The sequence below is a fragment of the Panthera leo genome, chromosome D1, assembly GCF_018350215.1.
Source record: "Panthera leo isolate Ple1 chromosome D1, P.leo_Ple1_pat1.1, whole genome shotgun sequence".
NCBI lineage: Eukaryota > Metazoa > Chordata > Mammalia > Carnivora > Felidae > Panthera > Panthera leo.
Window position 1 is genome coordinate 56,487,422 of NC_056688.1, and position 25,856 is coordinate 56,513,277.

The following is a 25,856-nucleotide window of genomic DNA, read 5'->3' on the forward strand; positions in this document are numbered from 1 at the left end:
TAGGAGAAAGAGATGCACCAGCGGTTACAAAGTTACTTTATGGCAGGGCCAGGGCTAGAACCAGATCTTCTGATGTGTATGCTATAGGATTAATAGTCATTTATTAGGCATTTATTGTACGTCAGGCAGCATGGTTGGGGGCTTTTAATCCATGTAACAGCCTGGGGGATGGCCTTGTCATGGCTGGAAACAGTGCCATCCTGTGTCCCCTCCCCTCTCCCTCTGGGATCTCCACCGGGTATAATTGGGAGGAAACATGGCTTGCACCCCAGCCCAAGACTGTGACGAGGCAGAGGACTGTATAAAAACCCTCATACCCCCATATATACATCAACACTAACCACCTTGCCTCCTCCCCACCCCACCCCCAAAAAAACCTGTGAGGCAGGCATGATTTCACAGATGAAGAGACCGAGCCTCTGAGAAGCTGCATGGGTGTCCAGGGTCCCACAGCTACTGCTTGGAGGAGTTGGAATTAGAACCAGAGTTACTCCAGCCTCCCAACATGGAAGGTTCTAGATTGGCTGGGGAGGTGTACATCAGCTAAATCTCGGCTCTCCCTTCCTGCCCAGCTGGCCCCAGAGCACACACTGATGTCCTTCCGGAAGGCCCTGGAGCAGAAGCTGTATGGGTTACAGGCTGATGTCACCATCAGGTAGGTGTGGGGGTCAAGAGGACCACAAGTCCTCTCATCCCTGCCGCATCCGGGACCCTGCTAGAGAAACCTCAGGTCCCAGAGCCTCAGAGATGGGGCTTGGGGCTTGGATGATCTGCCACAGGGCTGACACCCTGTTTGTGCCTAATGCCAGGATATAAAATAGGGAAATAAACACATGCTCTTGGTTCAAGCAGGGGTGAGTGTTTGGGACCTGGAGTCCTGCCACAGATCTACTTGAAGGAAAGACTAGATCTGTGTGGCTCGGCAAGATGGTTCAAACACCAATGGGTGGAATGAGCACACTGCAGAGTGATATATTCACTGTGATGTCAATTATATTTAGAAGACGCAGAAAATGATTTGACCGTTTTCAACGTGTAGATTTTAAAAGTATGTCTTAACATGAAAGGTCAAGAAGAACTCATACCAATTTCACAACAGATTATCTCTGAGAGGGGAAGGAGGCGGGGCTGCCATGTTTAGCTACACAGGTTGTGTAGTGAACAAGACACCACATACGTGAGGGGCCAAGCATAGATATCATTGTTAGAGAACCCACTGGTCCCAGTGTAGATACCACAGAATTGTGTGTGTATCGAAACTTTCTAGCAGACGGAGGTAAAATGCCTTGAGGCAGGGGGGCACAGGTGCCTTTTACTATTTCACACTATGACATCATATGTGGTATTGGCAGCCCCAAACGGGTAGACCAGGATGGTGGGAAGGGGGAATTTGTCAAAGGGGCCTGCATTTGTACTGTTCTAGTATGGCATCACATGGCCCGGGTTCTAAGTAAGGTTATACCATTTACTGGCTAATGGGTCTTGAGCTAGGTACTTCCCTCTCAGCCTCAGTTTCCCCACTATCAAACGAGGCAGCACTATCTGCTAGGGCTGCTGAAAAAACAGACCCAGCCCTCCATCCTCAGCAGTCCCTAACCCCATCTGACCCTCACAGAGAGCCAGAAGGAGTCACCTGTGAGTCCACTGCCCTCCCTGTGCAGACAGGGAACCTGAGGTCCACAGAGGCAAAGCCTGCCTGGATGTCACGGGGGTTGTATAAGTGGATGGGAAGGAGCCTATGTGTGTTGGTGAGGGGATGACTGGTGGGCAGGTGAGGGACCTGGGTGGACGGTGACTTGGGGACCCCACCTTCCCGTAGCCTGGATGGCGTGCCCTTCCTCATGCATGACACCACCCTGCGGCGCACCACCAACGTGGAGGAGGAGTTTCCGGAGCTCGCCCGCAGGCCCGCCTCCATGCTGAACTGGACCATCCTGCAGAGGCTCAATGCCGGCCAGTGGTTCCTGAAGGTCTGGCTGTACCTGTCCCAGTCCTAGGCATGGAAAGCACAGGCAGGGACCCCATGGAGTGAGAGGGCCGGGAGTGGTCATCAGCTCAGATGACCCCTAGTCCCCTAGCATCAATGACTCACAGCCAGGTTGGTTAGTGGCCTGCTTCGGCTCCAGCCACTGAAGCCCAGATCTCATGGTTGTCACTGCTTCTTCTGGTTCTGTCTCCCACATCAGAAAAAGTTGGCGGTGATGACAGAGTTAACAGGTAAAACTATTAACTCTGTCAAACTCTAGAGGGAAATTGGTTCTCTGGTGTGAAATGCTACTAAAAGAGAAATGTGCTGGGGTCTGGGATAAGTTCCAAGCAGGTGATTCTTTCAGGAAAACAGGTGTGGCCCAGAGAAGTTAGGGTTGGGGTCTTCTAGAAGCCCCACAGGGCCACAGTTATCAATTTACCTGACCCACACACCAGCAGACACTGGCAGCTCAGGGGTCTCCGTGCTTAGTGGCCAAGAAGGCACACGGAGGCCCCAAAGGGCTGGCGAGGCAGCCATGTGTGTTCCTATCTCTGCCAGACGGATCCCTTCTGGACGGCCAGCTCTCTGTCACCCTCCGACCACAGGGAGGCCCAGAACCAGTCCATCTGCAGCTTAGCAGAGCTCCTGGAGCTGGCCAAGGGCAATGCCACGCTGCTGCTCAACCTGCGTGACCCACCACGGGAGCACCCCTACCGTGGCAGCTTCCTCAATGTCACGCTGGAGGCCTTGCTGCGCTCTGGGTTCCCCCAGCACCAGGTGAGGCCCTGCTCAGCAGCCCTGCTCTGCCCCCCTGCAAACCCAGGCCTGGCTGGAGCAGGACTCCAGCATAACTTCACTGTGCCCCCCTGTCCAGACCTCAGTTTCCACATTTGTAGAATGGGGGTAGCATGCCCCTTGCCTTCCTGACAGGGTAGTTGCGGAGACAAGAGGGAAACAAGAAAGCCCTTTAAAATGTACAAAGGGCAGGAGCAGGTTCTCTGGGACACTGCTATTTCCACAAAGCACTGCCCGCATCCTTGTGCTGTAATACTTGGGGGTCAGAGGAATTCGAAACGAATGTATGGCAGCACACTAAACTGGTGGCATTCTATAGAGTGACTGACGCTTGGGTTATCAGTCTTGTCATGACAGGGGTCTACAGGGGAAGCTCCCTGAGTTGTTGCCAGAGCAATTGCACAGCCTTGGCTGGGACCAGGTTGACCCCTGTAGATAATGATTACACATAAGCTCCACTGTGTGCCAGGTCCCAGCTCTCTGAAACCTTCCAGGGGCTTCAGGCTTCTTTAACGGAAGAGAAAGTCAAGGCTGCCCCCTCTCCTGCCTGCAGGTCATGTGGCTGCCTAACAGGCAGAGGCCCTTCGTGCGGAAGGTGGCTCCTGGCTTCCAGCAGACATCAGGTTCCAAGGAGGCGGCCGCCAGCCTGCGGAGAGGCCACATCCAGAGGCTGAACCTGCGCTACACTCAGGTGTCCCGCCAGGAGCTCAGGTGCCTGCCCCAGCTCACCAGGGGGAGGCTGGATGCACAGAGTTCCTGGTTCAAAGAGTGGAGGTGGAGAGCATCAGGCAGATCCAGGTTTTGTCTGAGTTTGGTCCTCTGGGAGTGGAGATTCCTTTCTCCAGGGCCAGTTGTGGGTGTTCCTTTCTCCAGGGCCAGGAGGTTCGTGAAGGGGGACATGCTTTACAGGCCCGGAGGCCCCAGTCTGAGGGCTGACCAGCCTCCATCCCCCTGCCCCACAGGGACTATGCGTCCTGGAACTTGAGTGTGAACCTCTACACGGTCAATGCACCGTGGCTCTTCTCTTTGCTGTGGTGTGCAGGAGTCCCATCTGTCACCTCCGACAACTCCCATACCCTGTCCCAGGTGCCTTCCCCTCTCTGGATCATGGTAAGTTGGGAAATTGTTGGGGGGTGTGTGCAGGAGGGCACCTGGGGGTGTAGAGGGAGCCTGTGATACAGGGTGGGGGGTAGGCTCGATGCTCAGGGCTCTCTGGTGAGGTCTCAAGGGTGGGGGCAGCACGTGGTAGGGGGTATAGGCTTGAGGCAAGAGGAAGATCTTCATGGCCTCTGGAGTCTGCACTAAGGTGCTGGGGGGTGGGAAGAACCTGGGCCCAACCCACAGGGAGAAAAACATCATTTAAGGGCCCCAGAGGAGTAAATTAACTACTTGGGGGTTGGGTTTCGGGAGTTTGTCATATTTTGTTTTGAAGGAGAAGGCATTAGAAAAAGAGGGTAACAACAGGACAAAGATAGGGAACATTTAAAAGCTTCTCTGAGAATACACCAAATAAAACCAGTTTTTAACTGGTTGATTGGGTCCCCATAGACTGGCCTGGGCTCCAGTCCCAGCTCTGTCACTGGGGGAGCCCCCCACTCCCCACTATGCTCCCCTTGGCTCCCCACTGCCATTTCCGTGAGGACAGGACAGCCAGTCTGAGGGTCTTGTTATGGCTGAGACAGTGTCAGGGTCAAGTAACCAGAGCTAGGTTATGGATGGTTGTGTCCATCCACCTACCAGAGGTCCTTGCAAACCTCCAGAGGCTCTGCTGGGAACCAGCAGTGCGCACACTCAGAGGTTCAGGCGACAGCAGCTGACCAGCAGCAAGAAGTGCTCCTTTGTCCAGGCCCCGTCCCTCCTCCACAGCTCACCTGACATCAAGGCCTGGCTACACTGGAGGCTTTGCCCTCCCTGGCCCCGGGAGTGGGCAGGCCTTCACTCAACACCCTACAGTGACACACATAATCTCACACCTGCACAGATGCCACACACACCCCTGCATACGTACTAGTCACACCCCCACATTCAGCTATTTGTCTTTTGTTACTCAGCTTCTGCTTGGAGCCCCCCTTAAGCACACAAACCCACCAGGCTTATTCACAAATGCCACCTCTACCCTGAACACCACACAGATCCTTTTTTTTTTTTTTTGAGTGAGAAAGAGGGGAGGGGTACAAGTGAGTGAGGGGCAGAGAGAGAAGTGGGGCTCACCGAAGCGGGGTTCGTGCTCACCTGATGTGGGACTCAAACTCACAAACTGTGAGATCATGACCTGAGCCGAAGTCAGATGCTTAATGACTGAGCCACCAGACACCCCACACAGATCTTTTTTATCCTACACACACACACACGCTTACAGTGTTCAGAGCCTACTCCTACAAAATATCATCTCAAGCCCCGAAGCCCCCTCTGGATCCTCCCAGCCCATCCCTGATAGTGACGTGGGGTCCCCCTGCCCATATGGACCCTTGGTCTGGGGCCCCGGTTTGGACTGGCCAGGACTGAAAACTGGCCACTGGCCATCTGTCCACAGCCCCCGGACGAGTACTGTCTCATGTGGGTCACTGCAGACCTGGTCTCCTTCAGCCTCATCATTGGCATCTTCGTGCTCCAGAAGTGAGTAGGCTTGGACGCCCTTCCACAGCCTTCCCTGCCCCACAGCAGGCGAGCCCCCACCTCAGCCAGTCAAACCTCCCCAAGTCCTGGGCCAGGAGAAGCCCTGACCAGGCAGCGTGTTCAGGGTAGGAGGAGGACTGCCCAGTGGCCTGCAGCCCGTCCTCCTCAGCCAGAGCTGAGTGGCTTCGGGAACAGGTACCCGGCTAGGAGCCCATAGCCAACCAAGCTCTGACATGATTTGCTATGTGGACTTTGGCTTGTGTCCTGACCTGTTCCCCGGGGCCTGGGTTGTCACCGGCACTCGGGTGTGCTGTGCTGGAGACCTCCTGCCTGTCAGGGTAGCAGCTGAGCTGGTGGCTGCAGTGGGGAAGTGGGGTTGGTCTGGGGGAGGGTTTAGGGCCAGGCAGGGGCCCCAAACCAGCCACAGACAACAACTGGCTGTTCTATTCCTGACTGACGTTCTCTCTCTGTCACACACCGCTCTGATCCGGCGCATGTCCCTCCTCTCTCTCCCCACCCCCCTCTCTGCTGCACTCTGGCATCTCACAGCTATCACTTGATCAGGTAATTCTGGTGTGGTCTTCCTCTCCTGTCCCTCTTTCTCCCTCTTCCTTGCCATTCCCTTCTCCAGTTCCCTCTGAAAACCTGCTGTGCACTGAGCCGGTGCCTGGGTCAGGGTCCCTCGCGGGTCACCCTCCCAGACACCTCCCCTCGCCTGAAGCCTCCTGCTGTCCCCTGCCCTCCTTCTCTCCCCCACAATCCTCCCTTCTCTCCCCATCTTGCCATGTGTGTCCCTCTGCCCTTTGTTCCTCCTCGCTGTCTCTGTGGATGGGAACCCATGCTTCCCTGCAGGTTTGCTGACCTGGCCTCTCTTAGCACCAAAGCGGCTCCCTCGGGGGAGGGGCTGTGCCTGGCTGTCCCTCCCCTGCCACCAACTCTAGCACTCGCAGGGGCCTTCGCCACTACCCTACCAAGTTCTGTTCCCCCCTTCCCACTTTTGGCTTTGCCTCTGTTTATCTTTCTCTGTGTCTCTCACTTTGTGACTCCTGCCCCCCCCCCCCTTATACACACAGCCTCCCTGCTTTCCCCTGGGGGCACCCCACAGTGGTTGAGCTTCCTGTCCTAGATGTGCCTGGCTGCAGAGACCCTGGCCTGACACTTTCCTCCTGGGTTCTATGTTAATTTCCAACAGGAGTCCTAGGTCCTGGGGTCCAAGCCCTCACCTTAGCTAAGTGCCTTGGGCCCTCCTGCTTTATACAGCCTCACTAACCAGCTTCCAGAGGACCCTCCCTGGCTGAGGGGCTGAGGGGCTGAGTGCAGCAAAGGGACATGTACCTGGTCCTTCATTTGCAGCCAGCAGACATCTACATGTGCTGGTGCTGTGCTGGGCCTGCAGTGGGGAGCCAGGCCTTCGCTCTCGGAGCCCCGGTGTGCTGGATGGGGGCCAGCCAAGGTGGCCTAGGTGCTGGGATGGACATGTCCAGCCAGGGTCATGTCACTGTCTTCCTGGGGGTCAGCAGAGGACTGATGGAAGAGGGGACCCTGAGGGAGAATATCATTCCCTGTGGGCCCCCTTCCTCCATTCACTCACTGAACCAATACTATGGGCACCTGCCACACAGCAGACATTGAGGTTGGTGCCAGGGACACAGTGGCAGATAAGAGACCTATCGCTGCCCTCAAGGACATGTAGGGCAGCCAGCCCAGCCAGAGCACAGGCTGCCTTCCCCTCTGCTTCCTGCTTCCCCCTTGTCTGTCTGTTCTTTTCATTCACCCATCTGCCTGTCCATCTGTCTGTCCATTTCTGCTGTGCTGACCCCATCTGGAAACAACTGATTTCTCATGGAGTCCGGGCTGCCCGCACCACCCCCGCAGGGCTCAATGTCCGAGGGGTTGGGTTCTTGTTTCCAAGCTGACCCCTGCTTCTCTTGGTGGGAATGGGGGTAGGGGTTCAGTCAGTCTTTCTGTCTAGTCTGCAGGACAAGTCATAAGTTCAGAGACCAGAGATTTGGGGCTGGTTCAGAGGCACTGCAATAGCAAAAACTGCTGTGGGCTAGGTACAGGAGCCCAAGTTCCCCAGCTCTTCCTGGCCCCTGCATGCCCCGTACAGCCCCACCTCTTGCCCATTGGCTTAATTTTATCCCCCACCTCATCCCTGCCTCAGCTGTCAGAGGGATTAATGCTCTATCTAGCTTGTGCCTCACCGTGAGGAAACAGGTCACTCTTCTAGGGTTGTTGGAACAGAGCAGCCTCTGGCCCACCCAAGTCACTGACACCCTTGCCTCTGAACCTGTGAAGACAAGCTCCCCACTTGTCTTCACAGCTCCTCCCCTCACTCCCTCCCCTCTTTCACTTCCACTCCGGGGTTTCCCCACTGGCTTCACTCAGCCTGGTCCTGATGGTGGAGCTGGACGACACATCAGCCAGGACTCCCTGAGATTGGTGTGTACCCCACAGATGGCTCATCAGAGTCAGGTCTGCTAAGCTCCCCCACCCCAATTTACCCCAGAAGTCAGCGTGCAACTGCAAGCACCCGAAACAGAACTCACCAACCCCAAACAAACTATCTTCCTGGGCAAGGAGGGCTGACCTAGGGTTCCGGGGACAAGAGAGAGGCAGGAGAGCCCTGGCTGAGTCAGGGGACTCTGACTCAAGCCCTTCTCTGGGCCTCAGTTTCCCCATCTCTAGTCAGACAAGAGTCCTGCTGGCCTCTCAGGCCCAATCCGGACAGGTTCTGGAATTGGGCAGGATCCTCGCTCCAAGGAAGGGTGGGGAAGGACCTGTGCCCATGGGGCCATCTCTGCAGGTGGCGCCTGGGTGGCATACGGAGCTACAACCCCGAGCAGATCATGCTGAGCGCTGCGGTGCGCCGGACCAGCCGGGATGTCAGCATCATGAAGGAGAAGCTCATCTTCTCAGGTGTGCAGCCCTGCAGGTTGAGATGGGCGGTGGGCTCAGTTACCTTCACCCCACGCATGTACTCGAGTATGTGTACACACATTCTCCCGCAGCACGTACAGCCAGGAACACAGCACGGACATACATGTACCCACCCAGCTTCATGAAGTACACATACAGAAACATGTACCCCTCCGCATGCTGTCATCCACTCCAAGCCCTGGGGCGGTCAGCCCCATGGGTGGTGGACAAAGGACAAAAGTGTGGGGGTGGGGGAGTCTGCTTTTAAAGCTTACCCTCCTTTGCCTGGTTTATACACCACAGATATTGAATTTTTTCCCTTCTGCTTGCTGCCAGCCCATCGATGGCATTCCCAGTCTGATGGAGGAGGCAGCCGTAAGAACAAATACATAGAAACTTGGGTGTCACTAGAGCTCCAACAGGTGTGCTGAGCCAGAGTGGGGTGCAGAGAAGAGTGGTCAGAGCTCTCTGGGACAGTGAGGGTCTTGGGGCCCACTTTGCAAGGAGGTGACCTAGTGGGAATGGGAAAGATGAGTAGGAGGGGTCTGGGTTTGAAGTGAGGGCTGACCAAGCAGAGGGAAGGAAGGGTATTCAGGCAGGAACAGCATATGTTCAGAGGTAGTGAGGGGGCATGGCTTACTGGGGTACCAAGAATTATCATTCCATATGGTGTGTGGGGGGGGGGCTCAGGTTCACTTACCCTGAGGTGGCACTGAGGGGGGCACTTGGGCCTCGAGAGTGTGGTCAGGAGCTTGGGCTTCAGTTTGAAAGCAGAGTATGGTCACAGGCAGATCTGTCCCTGTTACAGGAGGGCTGTAACAAAGCCCCCCAAACTGGTGGTGTAAACAATAGAAATTTATGGTCTCAGTTCTGGAGGCCTGAAGTCCAAAATCAAGGTGTTGGCAAGGTTGATTCACTCTGAGGACTGTGGGCGAAGGATCTGGCCCAGGCCTCTCTCCTTGACTTGTAGGTGGTCATATCTGTGTTTACGTGGTTCTCCCAGTATGCATCTCTGTATACAAATTTCAACTCTTCCTAAGGACAGCAGGCATATTGGACTAGGGCCCACCTTGATGACTTCATCTTAACTAACATCTGCAACAACCTTATTTTCAAATGAAGTCACATCATGAAGTACTGGGGGCTAGAACTTTCAACATACAAACTGGGGGGGCAGAGTACAATTCCACCTCTAACAAGCATGGAGGGTGAACTAGAGAGGGGGAAGGTGGAGATGAGGAAGCCAGAAATTCAGGTGAGAGATTAGGCATGGGAACACGGAGGAGAGGAGAGATTTGAGGGATATTTAGGAGCCAGATGGACTGGGGTTCAAATCCCAGCTCTGTCCCCAACTAGAGTGTGAACCAGAGCATATTGGCACCAGACCCTTCCTGTATAAAATAGACTGGCACCTCCTGCCCCTCACAGGGTGCTTGTGGGGTTAGCACCATGCATGACCCAGCAGTGAGCTTGGTAAACACGGCCTGAATGAACGATACCCCAGTGGGGGTGACTGGTTTGGGAGCTAGTTCCTAGGATTGTGTGAATATCCATTCATTCATTCTCCCCTTTATTTATTCATTCCTTCAACAGATAATTGCCAGGCACTGTTTTAGGTGCTTAGGATTTAGATTCTTGCCTATGGGACACTTACATTCCTCCTCCCTTGGCTCAAAAGACCGCCCTCTCCTGGGAGCCTTCTCTGAGCACCAAGGCTGGGTTGGAGGGCCTCTCCTGGTGGTTCTCAGCCCTCTAGCCACACTGGGGAGCTCCTGTAAGGGCCAAAGGCACCCGGGGTCCCCAGGCTCCTACAGCCTGGCCCAGGGAAATCAGAAGGGGCGGGTGGAGTGAATGGAAAGCCTCTAGGCCTCTAGGCCTGGAAGGTTCTGCCCACGCAGGCCCCCACCTCTCCTTCAGTGCCAAAGGCCATTCATTGAGCACCTTCAGATACAGACTCTGAGGGAGCCAGCCACAGTCCTCAGGCCACCCTGCCCACTCCAGGTTGAGAGGTCCTTTCCAGAGACCCTCAACCTCACCAAGGCACTCAGGGTGGGCTCAGCTCCACTCAGCAGATACTTCCTGAGCCTCTGCTCTATGTTCGGTGCTGTGCCAGGCAGTAGGGACACAGATGCACCCAGACCTCACCCCTGTGCTTGAAGTACTCCAGTTGGTGGGGCCCACAGATAGTGACAGTACAGGATGCGATGGGGCAGGGGGAAGCAGGGGCTAAGGTGGACATGAGGAGGTCCCATCCCAGCATGGGGGGATCAGGGGAGGCTTTTAGGGAACCATAATAACAGAGATGAGAAAAATTGAGCCATATTTTAAGAAATAAAGTACCGATGGGGAAGTCACTCCCAGGAGAGGGACCAGTGTGTGCAAAGGCCCTGAGTAAACACATGAGCACCAAGCCCAGGAGGGTGCAGGTGGTTTTCTGTGGCTGGGAGGTGGAGTTCCAGGGGAGAGGTGAATGGGGTGTGGCCAGAGTGTTTGCAGAGTCCAAGGAGGGCCTTGAATACCAACCTCAATAGCACACCTGAACCCAGTGATTTCATCAGCCTCCAAGTGCCTGAACAGGAGCTGTGTGTTGCGAGTTACCCTTCCCCCTCATCTGCCAGCCATCCTCACTGAACTCTCTTCTCCCTACTCACGTTCTGCCTCCCTCTGGCCCAGCAGAGATCAGCGATGGCATGGAGGTTTCCGATGAGCTCTCTGTATGTTCAGACAACAGCTATGACACGTATGCCAACAGTGCTCCCACCCCTAAGGACAACCGAGGGAGTGGCAGCCGCACCAAGACTCTCACAGACCGGAGTGGGCGTTAGCCGAAGACCTGTTTGTCCCAGCCTGTACCTGTACGTGGAGACCAGGGGACCCAAGAGAGCGGGCAGAAGCATGTCTGGACCTGGAGTGCTCTGGGAGCTGGCTCCACGGCCTCCTCGTTGGCTCCGGCCCCCGTCAGCCATGGCCCCCCTTGAAGGGGACTCCCCTCTCTCCTGAGGCCCAGCCAGGTCAGAACTCCAGCCTCGCAGAGGCCCCTGCTGGCCTGGGGCCCCTTCTGGGAAGTCTGGGGCCCAGGGCCTGGTCCTCCCCCGGAGGCCTTCCCTTGCATCCTGATCTGGAAGCTCTGATGGCTCGCTGCTGGGCCGTGTGGCAGCTGAGGATGTGGGTGTCCACGTGTGTCCATCCTCCTGTCTATGCTGAGGTAGCCGACTTCTCCAGTGTCTCCTGCCTTGAGGGCCTGGGCTGGGCCTCTGCCCCCAGCAGCTGTTCTTCACATCAGTCTCAAAGCACAAGGAGGTTCAGCCCAAGAAGAAAGCCTGCTGTGGTGGAGACACTCCTCCCTGACCAGCCTCCTACCACCACTGGCCCTGCCTCAGGAGAGGGACTGAGCCATGTCCCCAGGAACAGCTGGAGATGGCCAGGAGAATAGGCCTAAGGCTGCTTTATCCCTCGCCCTCGTGTCCAACAGACTTCTAGGGCAGAGTGGCACAGAGGCCCAAGAGATCTGCAGACTGATACAACCTCAGGTTTCCACATCAGTGGCCACAGGGCATTGGCCACCTAGGAAGAGTGTCCTAGGCATGGCCAAGGAGGCCTACAGCAGAGCAAGCCTGACGGCCTTGGCCAATATGATTAAAGCTGCCATCCTGACACATGCTGTCTCTGAATGGTCTGTGGGAGGATGGGGAGAGAACTTGCTGGGTTTGGGATTCAGTTTTGGCCAAAGGAGGAAGCATTTTCAGAAATGAGTAGAAGAGTGGCAGGGTACTTGGGCCCCTACCCAGTATCACCATGACACCAGGGGTTCCTTAATAACCCTGGGGTTGGGGACCAGCATCCCCATACTGTGGTGGGGAGATGATCTTGGAGAGAGAAAGTGACCATCCAAAGCCACATAGCTTAGAATGGGCAGAGGCAGAATCCTGCCCAAGCTCTGGCCCCAGAGCCTATGCGTGCGTGCCTTCCATAACCAGCCAGGAATGGCAAGGCAGATGGGGAGACCTCCTGGGTCCAGTGCAGGGCTGGGTGGTGGAACTAGCAGGTCCCCTCACAGCCATATGGAGGTGCTTCTAGGAGCCAAGGGATGTACCTCTTCTGGACAGAATTATTGGGGTCTAAGCAATTCTGGTACCTTCTTGGAAGAAAGGAAAAGAAACCCCTCCCAAATTCTGAAATCCAGACTGTTCCCCCCACATTAACCTCTAGGGCCACCCTCTGGGAACTGTGAGGGGATTCACACTCCTTCCCTCCTACTGAACATATACCAAGTGCATCCCCTGAAGGGACAGAGGTCAGCTCCCACCTTTCCCTGGGCACAAAGTATAAGAGAAATCCTGAACAGCCAGGTCAGGGACGGGCTGCACTGCTCTACACAAAATGCCCCAGTAACCTCTCCAGCCTCTGGCAGGCCCACCCAGGAAAGTGGATTTGACCTTTCATTCCAGCCCTTTCCTGTCCAGCCAGTGCCCCTGGCCAGGATGTCCCAGGTTCATGGCCACACTTGGGCAACTTGAGACCTCCCAAAGTCTTCAGGAGCAGGTAGAGGGGGCTGGAAATTCAGAGTGGGACAGCTAGTCAGCATCCCTCACCGGGGCCCTACAATGTACCCACCTCCCCAGTGCACAGGCAGTCCAGCTGCCTCCCCTCATCCCCCAAAGCAGAGGGAGCATGGAGACCATTCCCTAGGTGGGCAGAGGGCCAGTCCTGTCTCCACCCTCAGCTGAACCTGCATCCTGTGGTCAATGCTGGCTCCTGTCCCTTGACTGAAGAATTACTGAGAACCCAACCTTCCTGATGTCATCCCCATATCCTCCCCTGGTCTGTGGAGGACAGACTGACTGCCCTGTTCACAGGGAAACCGGAGACAGGGTCCCTCCCCGTCCCACTCCTTCCCTTGGACCTCAGGGACACAGCCTCCCCCGGGTGAGCCTGCTCCAGGGCCATCCTTCCCAAGTACAGATAAAAAGTGACCAAGGGGTGCCTGAGTGGCTCAATCAGTTAAGTGTCCGACTCTTGGTTTCAGCTCAGGTCACCATCTAAGAGATGTGGGATCGAGCCCCATGTCAAGCCCCACGTCAAGCCCCATGTCAAGAATCTGCTTGAGATTCTTTCTCCTCCCTCTCTCTCTCTCTCTCTCTCTCTCTCTGCCCCTACCCCCTGCTCATGTTCTCTCTCTCAAAATAAATAAATAAAATTTAAAAAAGAATCTCCCATAACCTATGACACATCGCAACACATACTCCTTTCTTGGGGGGAAGGGAGATAGACCATTCCCTGGCATGGGGTTCTGGGAATAGACTCTGCCCCCAGGACGCCTACTTGGCCAGCATCATGGTGACTCCTGCCATCCCAGCTCCTTCCACAAACTCAGCCCCAGGCCTCACTGACTCCACATGGCACGTGGCTTTCACTTACAGACCCCCTCTTGAGTGTCACAGCAACCCAGTAAGAGTGGCAGAGCAGGAACTGTGAGCATCCCTACTGCCAAGATGAAGAGCTGGGCCAAGGGATGAGCAGGAGTCTGCCCCAGGCTGCATGGCAAGTCACAGCAGTTCCAGGACCAGACCCCAAGTGCCCTGGGCCTATCCGGGTTCTTGTCAAAGCAACCTCCTCCCAGTTGCTGACCTCTTCCATGAAGGCAAATCTCCTCACCCGCCTCTCAAACACTAGGCCCTGTGGTCCTTTGTGGAGGCAGCAAACGATCTGGGAGCAGCCTATGGGGTTGCCTCCTCGGGGTCAACGAGGCCAGGCCAGCCCAAACCTGCCTCCTCTTGTCCATGCCAACCAGGCCTGCTCAGTACCACCACGCCCCACCTCACTGGGTCCCCTCCGAGGTGGGTACATTGCTGAAAACTACCTCAACTCATACCGTGCCACACATATAGGACACACACGATCCACAAGGCACAGCTTCCTGTCCTTTACAGACAGACCCATGTCAAACACAGAAACAACCACTTAGAGATGGACACTAAGAGGGACACACCAGGCAGACAACCAGACACATGCAGTCCCTATAAGACAAAGTCTGCTGTCAAATAGGAACACAGATAAAGCAGAGCCACACAGAAGCAGGAGGAAAACGGGAGACCTCTAAGCTATGCAATCACATTCTTAGTCACACCTACAGCTATACAATCACACCCACCCCGGTGCTACACAGTCACCAGGTCCCCATGCACTCCCACACTCACAGGGACCCTGGAACACCTGTACACTCACAACCACCCGATTACACCCCAACTTCCTAGGGCAATCTCCCCTACACCTTCACATCCATGCATTTATTCAGGGGTACAACCAGTGCCAGGTCACCCCCAATCCAGGTACAACATTCCCTGAGATGTATGCACAGTCAATACCACGCTTACTCCCGCCTCCTTCCTTCCCCCCGTCCCTCCCAGTGCTGGTCCAGGAATGGAACAAAAGCCCAGCGTCCCCTCCTCCCCTTCTCCCCCTCTCCTCTCCCCTCCCCCCTGGCGTCCAGCCCCTTTGTCCTCCTGTAGCTGAGCCGGAGCGGGAGTCCAGGCAGAGCCGCAAGGACATTGGAGCCGGGACTGCCAGGGGTGCGGCAGCAGGACAGAGAGGAGTGGTCAGTGCCAGCGCAGCAGCGACAGAGCACCTGGGTGAGGGCATGGCCAGGTAAGTTCCAGGTACATCCGGGACTTAGACCCTCACACGGCAAGGCTGTGTGGTGTCTACAAGTCTGAATGTGTATTTGTGTGAGTGGCTGTGGATGTGAACAAGAAACAGGGTAGCATGTCAACTTCTAGAGGCTGGATTCCCCAGTTTGCATCAGGACCCTCGGCTGGAGGTGCCTAGATTCTTAGCTGGGATGGGAGAATGCCCAGCAGCGTCCTCCCTGGGAATCCCTACCTTCCATGTTGCAACCGGGTGTCCTCCGGCCCCCAGACTGGGAATCTCCAGGGTGGAAACTGAGTCTGATGTCCCAGCATGACCACAGTGCCCAGTGCACTAGACAGCAGTTAGAACGAATGAAAAAGTGAAAAAGTATTTGTGCACTTCCAGAAGACTCCCTCTCTGCCCCGCCAAGCAGCCCCTGTGCTGCAGGGACAAGCCCCTCTTTACCCTGAGGAGGCCTGCCCTCTTGGATCTCAGCCCAGGAGGTGGCTGCTTTCTTAGCAAACAGCCTGCAGAGAATGGAATGGGGGCCGCGTGCTCTGCTGACCTCTCTCACCTCCCTCTGCTGATCCTGGGCTGCTCCTCAGAACATCCCCTAACCCTGGCAAGTGTGGCTGAGCAGCTAGGCATGCAGAGTCGGGAGCCAGGTGGATTCGGGGCCCAGCCCCTCTACTTGGGCATAGTTAGCTTCCTGGGACGCTGCCCACTGGGGAGCACATTTCTGTCATCCTGAGACAGGACGATCCAGCGCCAAGGATGACCGGAGCATGAGCAATGAAAGCCAGACTAACACTGGGCAAGATCTGACCTCCAGGGCAATGCAACCTCATGCAGTGAGCTCCCAGTCCCTGGAGGTGTGCAAGCGGAGACTGTATGTTCATAACGGCCAAATCGCAGCCAGCCCAGTACCGCCCTTCAGTCTCGAGAGTGCTTTTGCGAACACCTTTCTTTTTATCCTCACAGCAACCACTGAAAGGCGGATTCCCTGTGTGCTTTTGCTTCCTTATGACAGACTCAAAGAAGGGCAGGGGCATCTAAAGAAACGTTCAGGGCTGTGAGGATCAAATGAAATTATGTACATAAAAGCAACTAACACACCTGGTGCGCTTCCTTCCTCTCGTGTAAAAACATGTAAAGAAATGTTAGCTGAGTTTGTACTATGTACCTAGCACTTTTCAAATTCCACTTGATAGTCCCAAAGTCACAACAATCCTTCTTCAGAGGAAGAAACTGAAGGGGAGTGACTTGTACAGCTCACACAGAGACTCAGTGACAGAGGCAGGGTTAGAACCCAGATCAGTCCTTAGAGCTAGCTCCATTTCCCCACCGTGCTTCTTGAAAACGCAGAGAGAACTCACTAGAGAGAGGGCCAACTACCCTCTCAGCGGGGCTCTAGCCTCCTGCACTCTTTCTCTCTGGGCCTTAGCAAAAGTTCTTCTCTAAATGGTGACAAGCTCCCTGCATTGCCTTCCCTTCCCCTGGCTAAGTCCACCTATGCTTCTCAGTCTGCACACCCCTCCTCAGGAACACCTTCCCTGACTCCCCTCCAACTGGGTTTAGTTGGCTATCGGCTCCCACACTCCCCCGTGGGACCCCCACCAAGCTGTGAGATCCAGGAGGGCAGGGTCTATGACTATCTTGTTCACTGCCTGTCACAGAAAAGGCTCTAAATACATGCTAGCTTAATATATTCACTCAATCTTAAATAGGTATTAATTGAGCACCTACCACGGGCCAGATCCTGTACTGATGGGGGAAACATGGATATTAAATAGAAAAATCAAGGCTTGGGGACACTTGGGTGGCTCAGTTGGTTGAGCATCTGACTCTTGATTTCGGCTCAGGTCATGGTCCCAGGGTCATGGGATGGAGCCCCAAGTCAGGCTCTGTGCTGAACATGGAGCCTGCTAAGATTCTGTCCCTCTCCCTCTCTCTCTCTCTCCCCCTCCGCCCCATTCATGTGTGTTCTCTCTCTAAAAGAAAGAAAAAAAGAAAAATCAGGGTTTAGTCAGTGTGGAGCACCCACAGGAAATCAGGAGACAGGATGGGGTGACAAGTGGGAGCAGAGTTATACCTCCCTACACCACACTGGGTCTCTGTGGGGCAGTCTGAATCCCTTCTACAGCTCCTGTCAGGGGACCCCCGCCCCCTCCAACACACACACAGATATTTTGTGCAGGTTCCAGTAACCTCCCAGCCGTCCTGTTCCGGACCTTGGAGAGTTAAAGACTCCCTGCCGTTGGCAGCCACGTGGCACTGCTTCACCCCTTGTGAGAGGCCCTAAACACGATGTGTTTGTAAACCGTTCCCTTATTAGACTCTCCTCCAATTATCCCATTTGAGAGCTTACCATCTGTCTCCTGCTGTTATTAAGAAAAAGTTTAGTGGTGCCTGGGTGGCTCAGTCGGTTGAGCGTCTGACTTCTGCCCAGGTCATGCTCCCACAGTTTATGAGTTCAAGCCCCACATCGGGCTCACCGCTGTCAGCACAGAGCCCGCTTTAGATCCTCTGTTCCCCTCTCTCTCTGCTCCTCCCCTGCTCGCTCGCTCTCAAAAATAAACATTAAAAAAAGAAAGAAAAAGCTTAACGAGTTTGAAGAAGAGAAAGAGTAAAATGGCTTAAGTGGGTAAGCGAGGGAGAGGTAATACAGCCGAGGCAGGGCCTAGCCCTTCAGGTAGGCAAGGACTAGATCACTATAGCCATTAGGGCTCTGGGTGGAGGAATGGAATGACGAGCAGCTGGATAAATGAAAGCACACGCGTTACATTCATGCACACCTGTGTGAGCAAACCGGACAAGGAACCAAGGATGAACGGACGAGGGGCCTCCGGCCCTCTCGCCAGGCCCAACCCGGTGGATTTCTGACGCCGTTTGTGCTCTTTACCTGGCAGGATGCTGGAGGGCCCGGTGCCAGAGGAGTCGGAGCACAGGTCCCAAGGGCCGTGCGCTGGGTCTTGCCACGCGCAGCGCCTTCTGCAGACCCTCAATGCGTACCGACTGAGCGGCACCTTCACCGACGTGGTGCTGCGCGCCGGTGGCCGAGACTTCCCGTGCCACCGCGCGGCACTCAGCGCGGGCAGTGCCTACTTCCGCAGCCTGTTCGCCGCGGGGCAGCCGGAGCGCGCCCTGGCTGTAGTGCCTGTGGCGCCCGTGGCCTCGGAAGCGCCGGGCGCGGGGCCGGGCGTGGCGGCGGCGGCTCTGGCCGTGGTGCTTGACTACGTCTACGGGGCGGGGGTGCGGCTGCGCGCTGAGGACGAGGCGGCCGCCGTGCTGGCGCTCGCCGAGCGGCTGGGCGTGGCGGGCCTGCGCGAGGCCTGCGCCAGCTTCCTCGAGGGTCGCCTGCGCGCCGCCAACAGCCTGGCGCTGCGTCGCGTGGCCGCCGCCTTCTCGCTCGCCTCGCTGGCCGAGCGCTGCGGCCGCGTGCTGCGCCAGGCCTTCGTCGAGGTGGCGCGCCACGCCGACTTCCTGGAGCTGGCGCCCGACGAGGTGGCGGCCCTGCTGGCCGACCCGGCGCTGGGCGTGGCACGCGAGGAGGCCGTGTTCGAGGCGGCCATGCGCTGGGTGCGCCACGACGCGCCAGCCCGCCGCGGGCAGCTGAGGCGCCTGCTGGAGCACGTGCGGCTGCCCCTGCTGGCGCCCGCCTACTTCCTGGAGAAGGTGGAGGCCGACGAGCTGCTGCAGGCCAACCGCGAGTGCCGCCCGCTGCTGCTCGAGGCCCGCGCCTGCTTCATCCTCGGCCCCGAAGCTGGTGCGCTGCGGGCCCGGCCGCGGAGGTACGGCCCCCATTCCCTTGCCTTCCACCCTTCCGCATCCCCGGTTCTTCACTCATCCCTGTGGCATCCTTTAATCCAATCACTTAATCGTGCCTCTGGAATGAGATGCGGTCATGCATTCGGCACACATTTCATGGACTTGGTACTGGGAATGCTGCCCTTGAGTTCAGGATCCAGTGAGGGAGGGGTGGGGATCCACACCCTACACATATCCTTTGCCTTGCCCATCCATCCATCCATAATTCTGAGTGCTTCCCTGCGTGCAGGTCTTGTACTGGGTGCCTGGGACTTGGGAATAATTGGAAATAGCATTTACCTCGGAGAGCTCAGTTTAGTAAAGGCTATAAATAGGCAGGTCCTGGAAAAAAAGGAGAGGCTTAGGGCCAAACCAGGAGATTTTGCATGGAGTAGTCCAAGATTGTCTGTCACCCTCCCAAGGATAGAAGACAGGACGCCTCTGTCTTCCCACACTGTGTCTCCCAACACTAAGCTCAGGGCCTGGTACAAAGAAGATGCTCAATATTTGTCAAAGGAATTAGGTATGAAGCTGGTGGCTTGGCTTCGGAATTCTGGTATGGTCAAAAGCCTGAGGGGTTGGTTAGTGGAAGGGGAGAATGCTTTGCTGAAAGGGTGATGGAATTAGTAATTAGGGAATGGGTTTTGGAGATGATTACAGTAGGAGGGAGGCAGCAGAATTAGGCAGTCTTCATTAGGGATGAAGGGCAGAAAAGGGTGAAGAGAATGAGTTAGTGGCACCCAACCTGGGCTTGCATTCCAGCTCTCTCACTTACTGGCTCCATGACTTCTGGCAAGCCAAAGTCTGTGAGCCTCAGTTTCCTCCTCTGCCAAAGGAATAGTAATCCCTGCCTAATAAACTATCATAAGGATTAAACAAGGTGACTTTTCTAGGCAAGGGCTCTGTAAAGATTCTTTCTCTGTAATTCAGAGGTCAGTAGATTGGGGTTAAGGATTAGTGTGACACTCTTCCCATCAAGAGCTGGAAAGGAGGTTGGAGGTGTCAGAGTCCAGCACGGGACTGGAGGACAAAAAGGCATAGAAGGGCAGCAAGTCAGTACAGTCTGGTCATCGGGAGGGTGAGGAGGGCCAAAAATTGTGTGCGGGTTAACAGGCATTGGGCTTATCACCATGCCAGATTCATGGACCTAGCTGAAGTGATCGTGGTCATCGGCGGTTGCGACCGCAAGGGGCTCCTGAAGCTGCCCTTCACTGATGCCTACCATCCAGAGAGCCGGCGCTGGACCCCACTGCCCAGCCTCCCAGGATACATGCGCTCAGAGTTCGCCGCCTGTGCTCTGCGCAATGACATCTATGTTTCCGGTGAGGGCAGGTCCACAGCGGGAGCCCCACAGGATTGGCTCTTTGCCTCTCTTGTGCAGGTCCCTTGTTTTAATCTTCAGTTGTGAAATGGGGGTGGGATATTCTTGATGACCTGTGGTTATTGGCTGAAGTGGCATGTAGTCCTGCAGAGCCCATCACTAGTGTGATTCCGACCTTTATTCACTAAAGTCCACTTCAGTTTGTAGTACTATTAATCACTTCTATTTAGCAGACCACATGCAGGATATTATGCTGGGCAGCTTACATTACTCACTCAATTTCCCCTCCAGCCCCATTTCACAGGGAGGTTAAGAATTTTCCCATTATCTCAAAAATGGCAAAGCTAGGAAGAACACAGATTGTTTTGATACCAATGGATTGTGCCCTCCCTGAGATTCAGGCCCCAGAGACTTAAATAAAATAGTCCCTGCCTCCCCAGGGGTGCCCTGGAGAGGCACTGAAGGCAGAGACACTTCACTTTACCACCAGACTTTTCAGCTGGATCTTGAAAATCTGGAGGGAACAGCATAGGACAGGAATGTGCAGAAAGGAACCCCAGGTACTCCGGTCTCCAAAGTGCAGATTGAGTGCATCTGGGAGAAGAAGGGAGGTATTGTGGATGAGGCAGGAAAGGGAGTCGAGTCAGGTCAAGGAAGCTTTGATTCCAGGTCTAGGCAGACAGCACTGTGGTAGGGAGCTATGGGTGTCTAGGAAGGATAAGGAGAAGAATGAACCAGAAAGGCCTCAGGGACAATCCAGGCCACACTTTATTAGTGGATAACTTCTCTAAGGCTCCTGATGGCCTGTGAGCAACCACATGTTGCTGGGCCTCTGCTGGGAATACACAGAAGTAAGAGCTATAAAACAGAGTTGGGGCTTGAGTCATGGGCTCAGGCTAAGGGATGCAGTCAGGGTTGTCCCTGGGAAGGGTGCTCCTGACAGGTGAGTCCCTGGTCAGTAACCCCAGGAGGAATGGGGAAGGAGAGTCCACGGCCTGCATTCCAGGGCCTGGCCTCATAGGCCATACCAGTGCCCAGCTTCAGGGACTAGAAGTTCTGGATCTGGTCACTGATCTGGAGTGAAAGGCCATATGTGGTCTTCAGCGGTGCATTCTTGGTTTCTAAGCCGCATCTGGGTTTCCTATCTGTAAACTGGGTACAGTAACCCTAACACCTCATGGAGGGATAACAGACATGAAATTGTGAAGGTAAAGGCAGAAATGAGGCAGGGTTCCTAGGTCACTCTCTACCTTTACCCATTCCAGAGCAGGTGGCTCTGTTTTCCCTTTGCCCCCGTCACCTTCCTGATGCTTGTCTTGGGCACGCTTTGCACTCATATCTAGTTGAGTTCTAAGTGCCCCCCACTTTGCTTCCCTGAGCACAGAGCCTGGCATACCACCATAAAACACCCAGTGAAGATCAGCTTCTTCTCCCTGAGTCTTTCAGGCCTCTCTCCTCAAAACTCCTGCCCCTTGTCCTAACTCACACCTTCCCACCATTCAATCAAAGCACACTGTCCAGGTGACAGGCCTAGAGCCTCACACCAGCACAGTGGGGGGAGTCTTTCCCGCTTAACACTTCCTTTGCATCTGGGGGCCCTTATTTCTGGGTCTTGAGGGGTGCTGGGGTTAGCAAGAGGGCCTGGGGTCAACAGCTGCTTCTCTTTCCCTAGGAGGCCACATCAACAGCCATGACGTGTGGATGTTTAGCTCCCCTCTGCACACTTGGATCAAGGTGGCCTCGCTGCTCAAGGGCAGGTGGAGGCATAAGATGGCAGTCATGCAGGGGCAGGTAGGCACACCCAGCAGCTGCTGCCCTGTGAACCAAGGTACAGATCAATGGACTTACTGGGGGAAGGCCCTCTAAGACACTGTCTTTGAAAGAAGGGATCTTAGGCACCAAAAAGCAAAGCTACTTGCCTGAAGTTAAAAATAATGCTAGTGCTAATACCAATCACCATAATAGTACAGTCTAGCGGTCAGGGGTCAAAGGTGTGGGCTCTGGGCCAAACAGACTAGTTTGAATTTTGACTCTGCCACTTAAAAAAAAAAAAAATTGCTCATTATCTCTATAAGCTACATCCCAAACTCAGAAAATAGAAGTGCTTCTTAGGACCACTGAAGTGACCTGATAAACTCTCAAAAAATTACTAGCTATTATTATTAAGCATCAGCCTGGTGCCAGATATTTTACAGACAGATTTAATACCCACCCCAGAGACCGATATCATTATTCCCAGTTAACAGAGGAAACATGTTCAGGGAGGTTTGGTAAGTGGATGGAGGCCACCCAGGCACTGGCAGTGCCGAGATGCACATGATCTAGGTCTGGAGAAAGTTTCTCTGCACAGAGTGGAGCCCGTGGGGCTGGCACACACATGGCTCTGACTCCCGCTGGAAGTTGCCGCCACACCTCATCCTTGCCTGTCCTCACCCACAGCTGTTCGCAGTGGGCGGCTTTGATGGCCTTCGGCGCCTGCGCAGCGTAGAACGCTATGACCCCTTCTCCAACACCTGGGCGGCGGCAACACCTCTCCCAGAGGCTGTGAGCTCAGCTGCAGTGGTGGCCTGCGCCGGCAGGATCTACGTGATCGGGGGAGCTGGGCAGGACGGTGTCAGCACCAACAAGGTGGGCACAGACAGGGCATTAGAGGTCTGCTGTGTGCCAGGCGCAGAACTGGCACCTTCATGTCCTCGTCCATTTTCTCACTCTCAACAACCCTGAGGAGTGACCTGCTGGTTGCAGGCAAGGAAGTGAGTTCAGAGAGATAGATGACCCCAAGGTCACACGGTGGGTCTGACGTGAATATTTTACCTGGTGCCATAGGGGTTTCAAATACATTTTAAAAATTAAGTGAGGGCAAGGATGGGATTACTTAAAATGTTTTTCCTCCATTTAAACAACCACCACCACGCAGTACTGAAAATTTAGAAAACAGAGAAACAGAAAAATATCACCCATGACCCCACCACCGAAGGATAACTACTATTAATATTTTGGTACATTGCCTTCCAAGCTTCTTCTGAATCTTTTGTGTTTTAGTTTTGTGTTTACCCTTAGTAAAATTTTGCATTCTTTTTATTCTCATCTAAATGTAAGCAACTTTCCACATGCTTACAAACTCTTCACAGCCATCATTTCAATAGTTCTCTGGGTGGGTGAACCATAGTCTATCAACCAAATTTTCAGTTGTTGAACATTTAAGCTGTGAATAAAAATTATTCCTCCTCTCCTGATGGCCTCACAAGTCTGTGGTCCTGGGACCTGAATCTTTCAAAAACTAGGATCCCTCACCCCTCCTTATTCTGACCCCATTCCCCCCCCCCCCACACACACACACACCTTCCTGGGGCTGGCTTGGGGAACTGCCCTTTAATACCCTTTTGTGCAGCACTGATGTATTATAGGCCATTCCAGGGGTCTCCAAGGAAACAACTGAGGAAACGGAGTAAGGGTGAACACAGAGGTGGGATAAGCCCTCAGAAATTGTGGAAGGTGTTGTCAACACTGGTGGGGCTGGGAAGCCTGTGGGTAGCTGTAGGAATGGGGACTACAAGACAGCCCAGCTGGAATCTTGTCATGAGCTCAGAGCACCAAGAGCAGGGAAGAGGGTTGACAACGTATGCAACAAGAAATGCATCTCTATTTGGGGGCCTGCTCTCTGAGACCTTCTCTAGCACTAATGAAGATGGTACTTCCATCTTCTGGGACACAGACCTTTCCCAGACCTTGAAAGATGAGGAGGCTTTGGACAAAGGGAGGAGTCCAGAGCTGGGGCTAGAATGTGGAACCAGACTCAGCACACTTGAGGGCAGGGACAGGAGGTCTCCTCTATTCTTGCAGATGCTAGCTCAGGCCTGGTGGACACAGGTAAATGTGTCGAATGAGTCCCCCCAGCCAGAGAGATGGGAGGATGTGGGTAGGAGGGCAGTTGGGGGGTGAAGCTTCACCACAGCCCTTCCTCCTGCCCCTCAGGTGCAGTGCTTTGACCCTGAGGAGGACCGGTGGAGCCTGCGATCACCGGCGCCCTTCTCACAGTGCTGTCTCGAGGCTGTCTCCCTTGAGGGCACCATCTATGTGGTTGGAGGCCTCATGAGCAAAATCTTCACTTATGACCCTGGCACAGATGTCTGGGGGGAGGCAGCTGTCCTCCCCAGCCCTGTGGTAAGTAGATGCTCCTGGGCACAGCCTTGGTACTGGTGGCAATCAGGAGAACAAGGTGCCATGTCTAAGGATGTGAATCTCAGAGTTTGGGAGTCTTATCTCTGACTTCATGCTAGGCAGTTATATATAATTCCTTAGCTTTGTCCTCGTTATGATAATCAGCCACGTGTTCCACAGATGAGGAGACCAGCCTTAGAGAGGTTGAGGCCTCATCCAAGGCCACCAGTTAGGCCATATGAAGGCAGAGCATGGAACCTTAGTCCCAAGTGCTTTAGCCTTGAATGGGGGTCTTGGTCTAAATGACTCTGCAGTCTCTTCTGTTCTGAAGGCCACCAGCTGGTAGCCTATTGTGGGGAGATCAGGGTGAAGGGACTTGGTAAGTTCCCCTGCCCTAGTAATATTAGAGGAGGGAGGTCCAGGCCCTAGATGTTCTGGCCCCTGCATTCCTTGTCTCCCCCATCTCCTGTCCCCTTCCCTGAAACTCCAAAGATACTACATAGCGGTGTGGTTGGATTGCTGGTCCCTGCCAGTTCTGACCTTCAGTGCTTCTAAAAGCCTGAGATTTCTGGCCTGAGTCTGAGATCCTAGAGCGGTCGTGGTGGTTGTGATTGTTATCACTGTTACTGAAGTTCTTACTATCTTCCTGGAACTATGTAAAATGTTTTAATTGCTTAACCCCATTAACTGTTAAGGCAACCCTTAGTAAGGGTCAAGCCAGAGCTTGAACTCCGATTCATCCAGTCCCTGCCTTCCTGCCATCTAGACTGCCTGCTCATATTCTGTGGATCGGGGTTTTACTGTCTGGCCTGGCCAGCTAGGGACAGAGGGAGCTCCAGGCTGGACCCCATAGCTGATTATCTTTCTGTTTGTCCACCCAGGAGAGCTGTGGCGTGACTGCGTGTGATGGGAAGGTCCACATCCTTGGTGGGCGGGATGATCTTGGGGAGAGCACCGACAAGGTCTTCACCTTTGATCCCAGCAGTGGGCAGGTGGAGGCCCAGCCATCCCTACAGCGCTGTACCAGCTCCCATGGTTGCATCACCATCATTCAGAGCCTGAGCAGGTGACACAGACTTGAACAGCCTGAGCCAGGAAACAGAGAAAGGAAGGAGAACTTGGGTTCACCACTGCTCCCCTCATGGCTCCTCCATGTAAATAGCCCCTTAACTTATTGCCACCCTCCCTTCTCATAGAAATAAAACCTTCAAAGGTTGGGTCTGTGTTCCAGCTCAAGCCTGCTTTGCCTGGAGAAGTAATGCCCAACATCTACTCCCTGATTTGACTCTTTACAAAGCACCTTCATATATCCACCTTCATGATGGCAGTATGGACATATTAAAAAAATTATGAAACATTTCATGCATAAAAAGAATATATTTTTATACAGTTTAAGAATTATAATAAAGTAAATATCTGTGTTTCCACCATCTAGCTTAAGAAACAGATCTTTACAAATGCCTTTGTAGACACCTCCATTCCTAAACCCATTCCTTCCCACATCTATCCCAAAGGTAATCACTGTCTTTACATTTGAGATTACTGGCATTTTTGAAACTTTTAATAAGCTAGTTATTAATATTTGTATTTTACAGAGAAGGAACTGCTTTAAAAGATGAGAATCACCCAAGATCATATACT

At 54.3% G+C, this 25,856-nt stretch overlaps 2 protein-coding genes across 2 annotated transcripts in view; both read left to right on the plus strand.

Moving 5' to 3' along the window:
* GDPD5 (glycerophosphodiester phosphodiesterase domain containing 5) overlaps nt 1-11,211 on the plus strand; it is an 86,604-nt gene extending 75,393 nt beyond the window's left edge. The window contains exons 10-17 of the mRNA XM_042905252.1: nt 573-655; nt 1,820-1,970; nt 2,528-2,746; nt 3,318-3,475; nt 3,727-3,874; nt 5,298-5,380; nt 8,187-8,299; nt 10,976-11,211. Of these exons, the coding sequence (XP_042761186.1) occupies nt 573-655; nt 1,820-1,970; nt 2,528-2,746; nt 3,318-3,475; nt 3,727-3,874; nt 5,298-5,380; nt 8,187-8,299; nt 10,976-11,124 (1,104 nt within the window). The 3' untranslated portion in view covers nt 11,125-11,211. The remainder of the gene's footprint in view (nt 1-572; nt 656-1,819; nt 1,971-2,527; nt 2,747-3,317; nt 3,476-3,726; nt 3,875-5,297; nt 5,381-8,186; nt 8,300-10,975) is intronic.
* Nucleotides 11,212-14,197: 2,986 nt separating this feature from the next.
* On the plus strand, nt 14,198-25,809 carry KLHL35 (kelch like family member 35). The gene is given in 8 exon segments (XM_042906778.1): nt 14,198-14,686; nt 14,689-14,944; nt 17,836-18,717; nt 19,871-20,055; nt 21,727-21,845; nt 22,494-22,682; nt 24,030-24,218; nt 25,097-25,809. Coding segments are annotated over 8 exon segments (2,115 nt in total). The 5' UTR covers nt 14,198-14,580; the 3' UTR covers nt 25,286-25,809.
* Nucleotides 25,810-25,856: the final 47 nt, after the last annotated feature.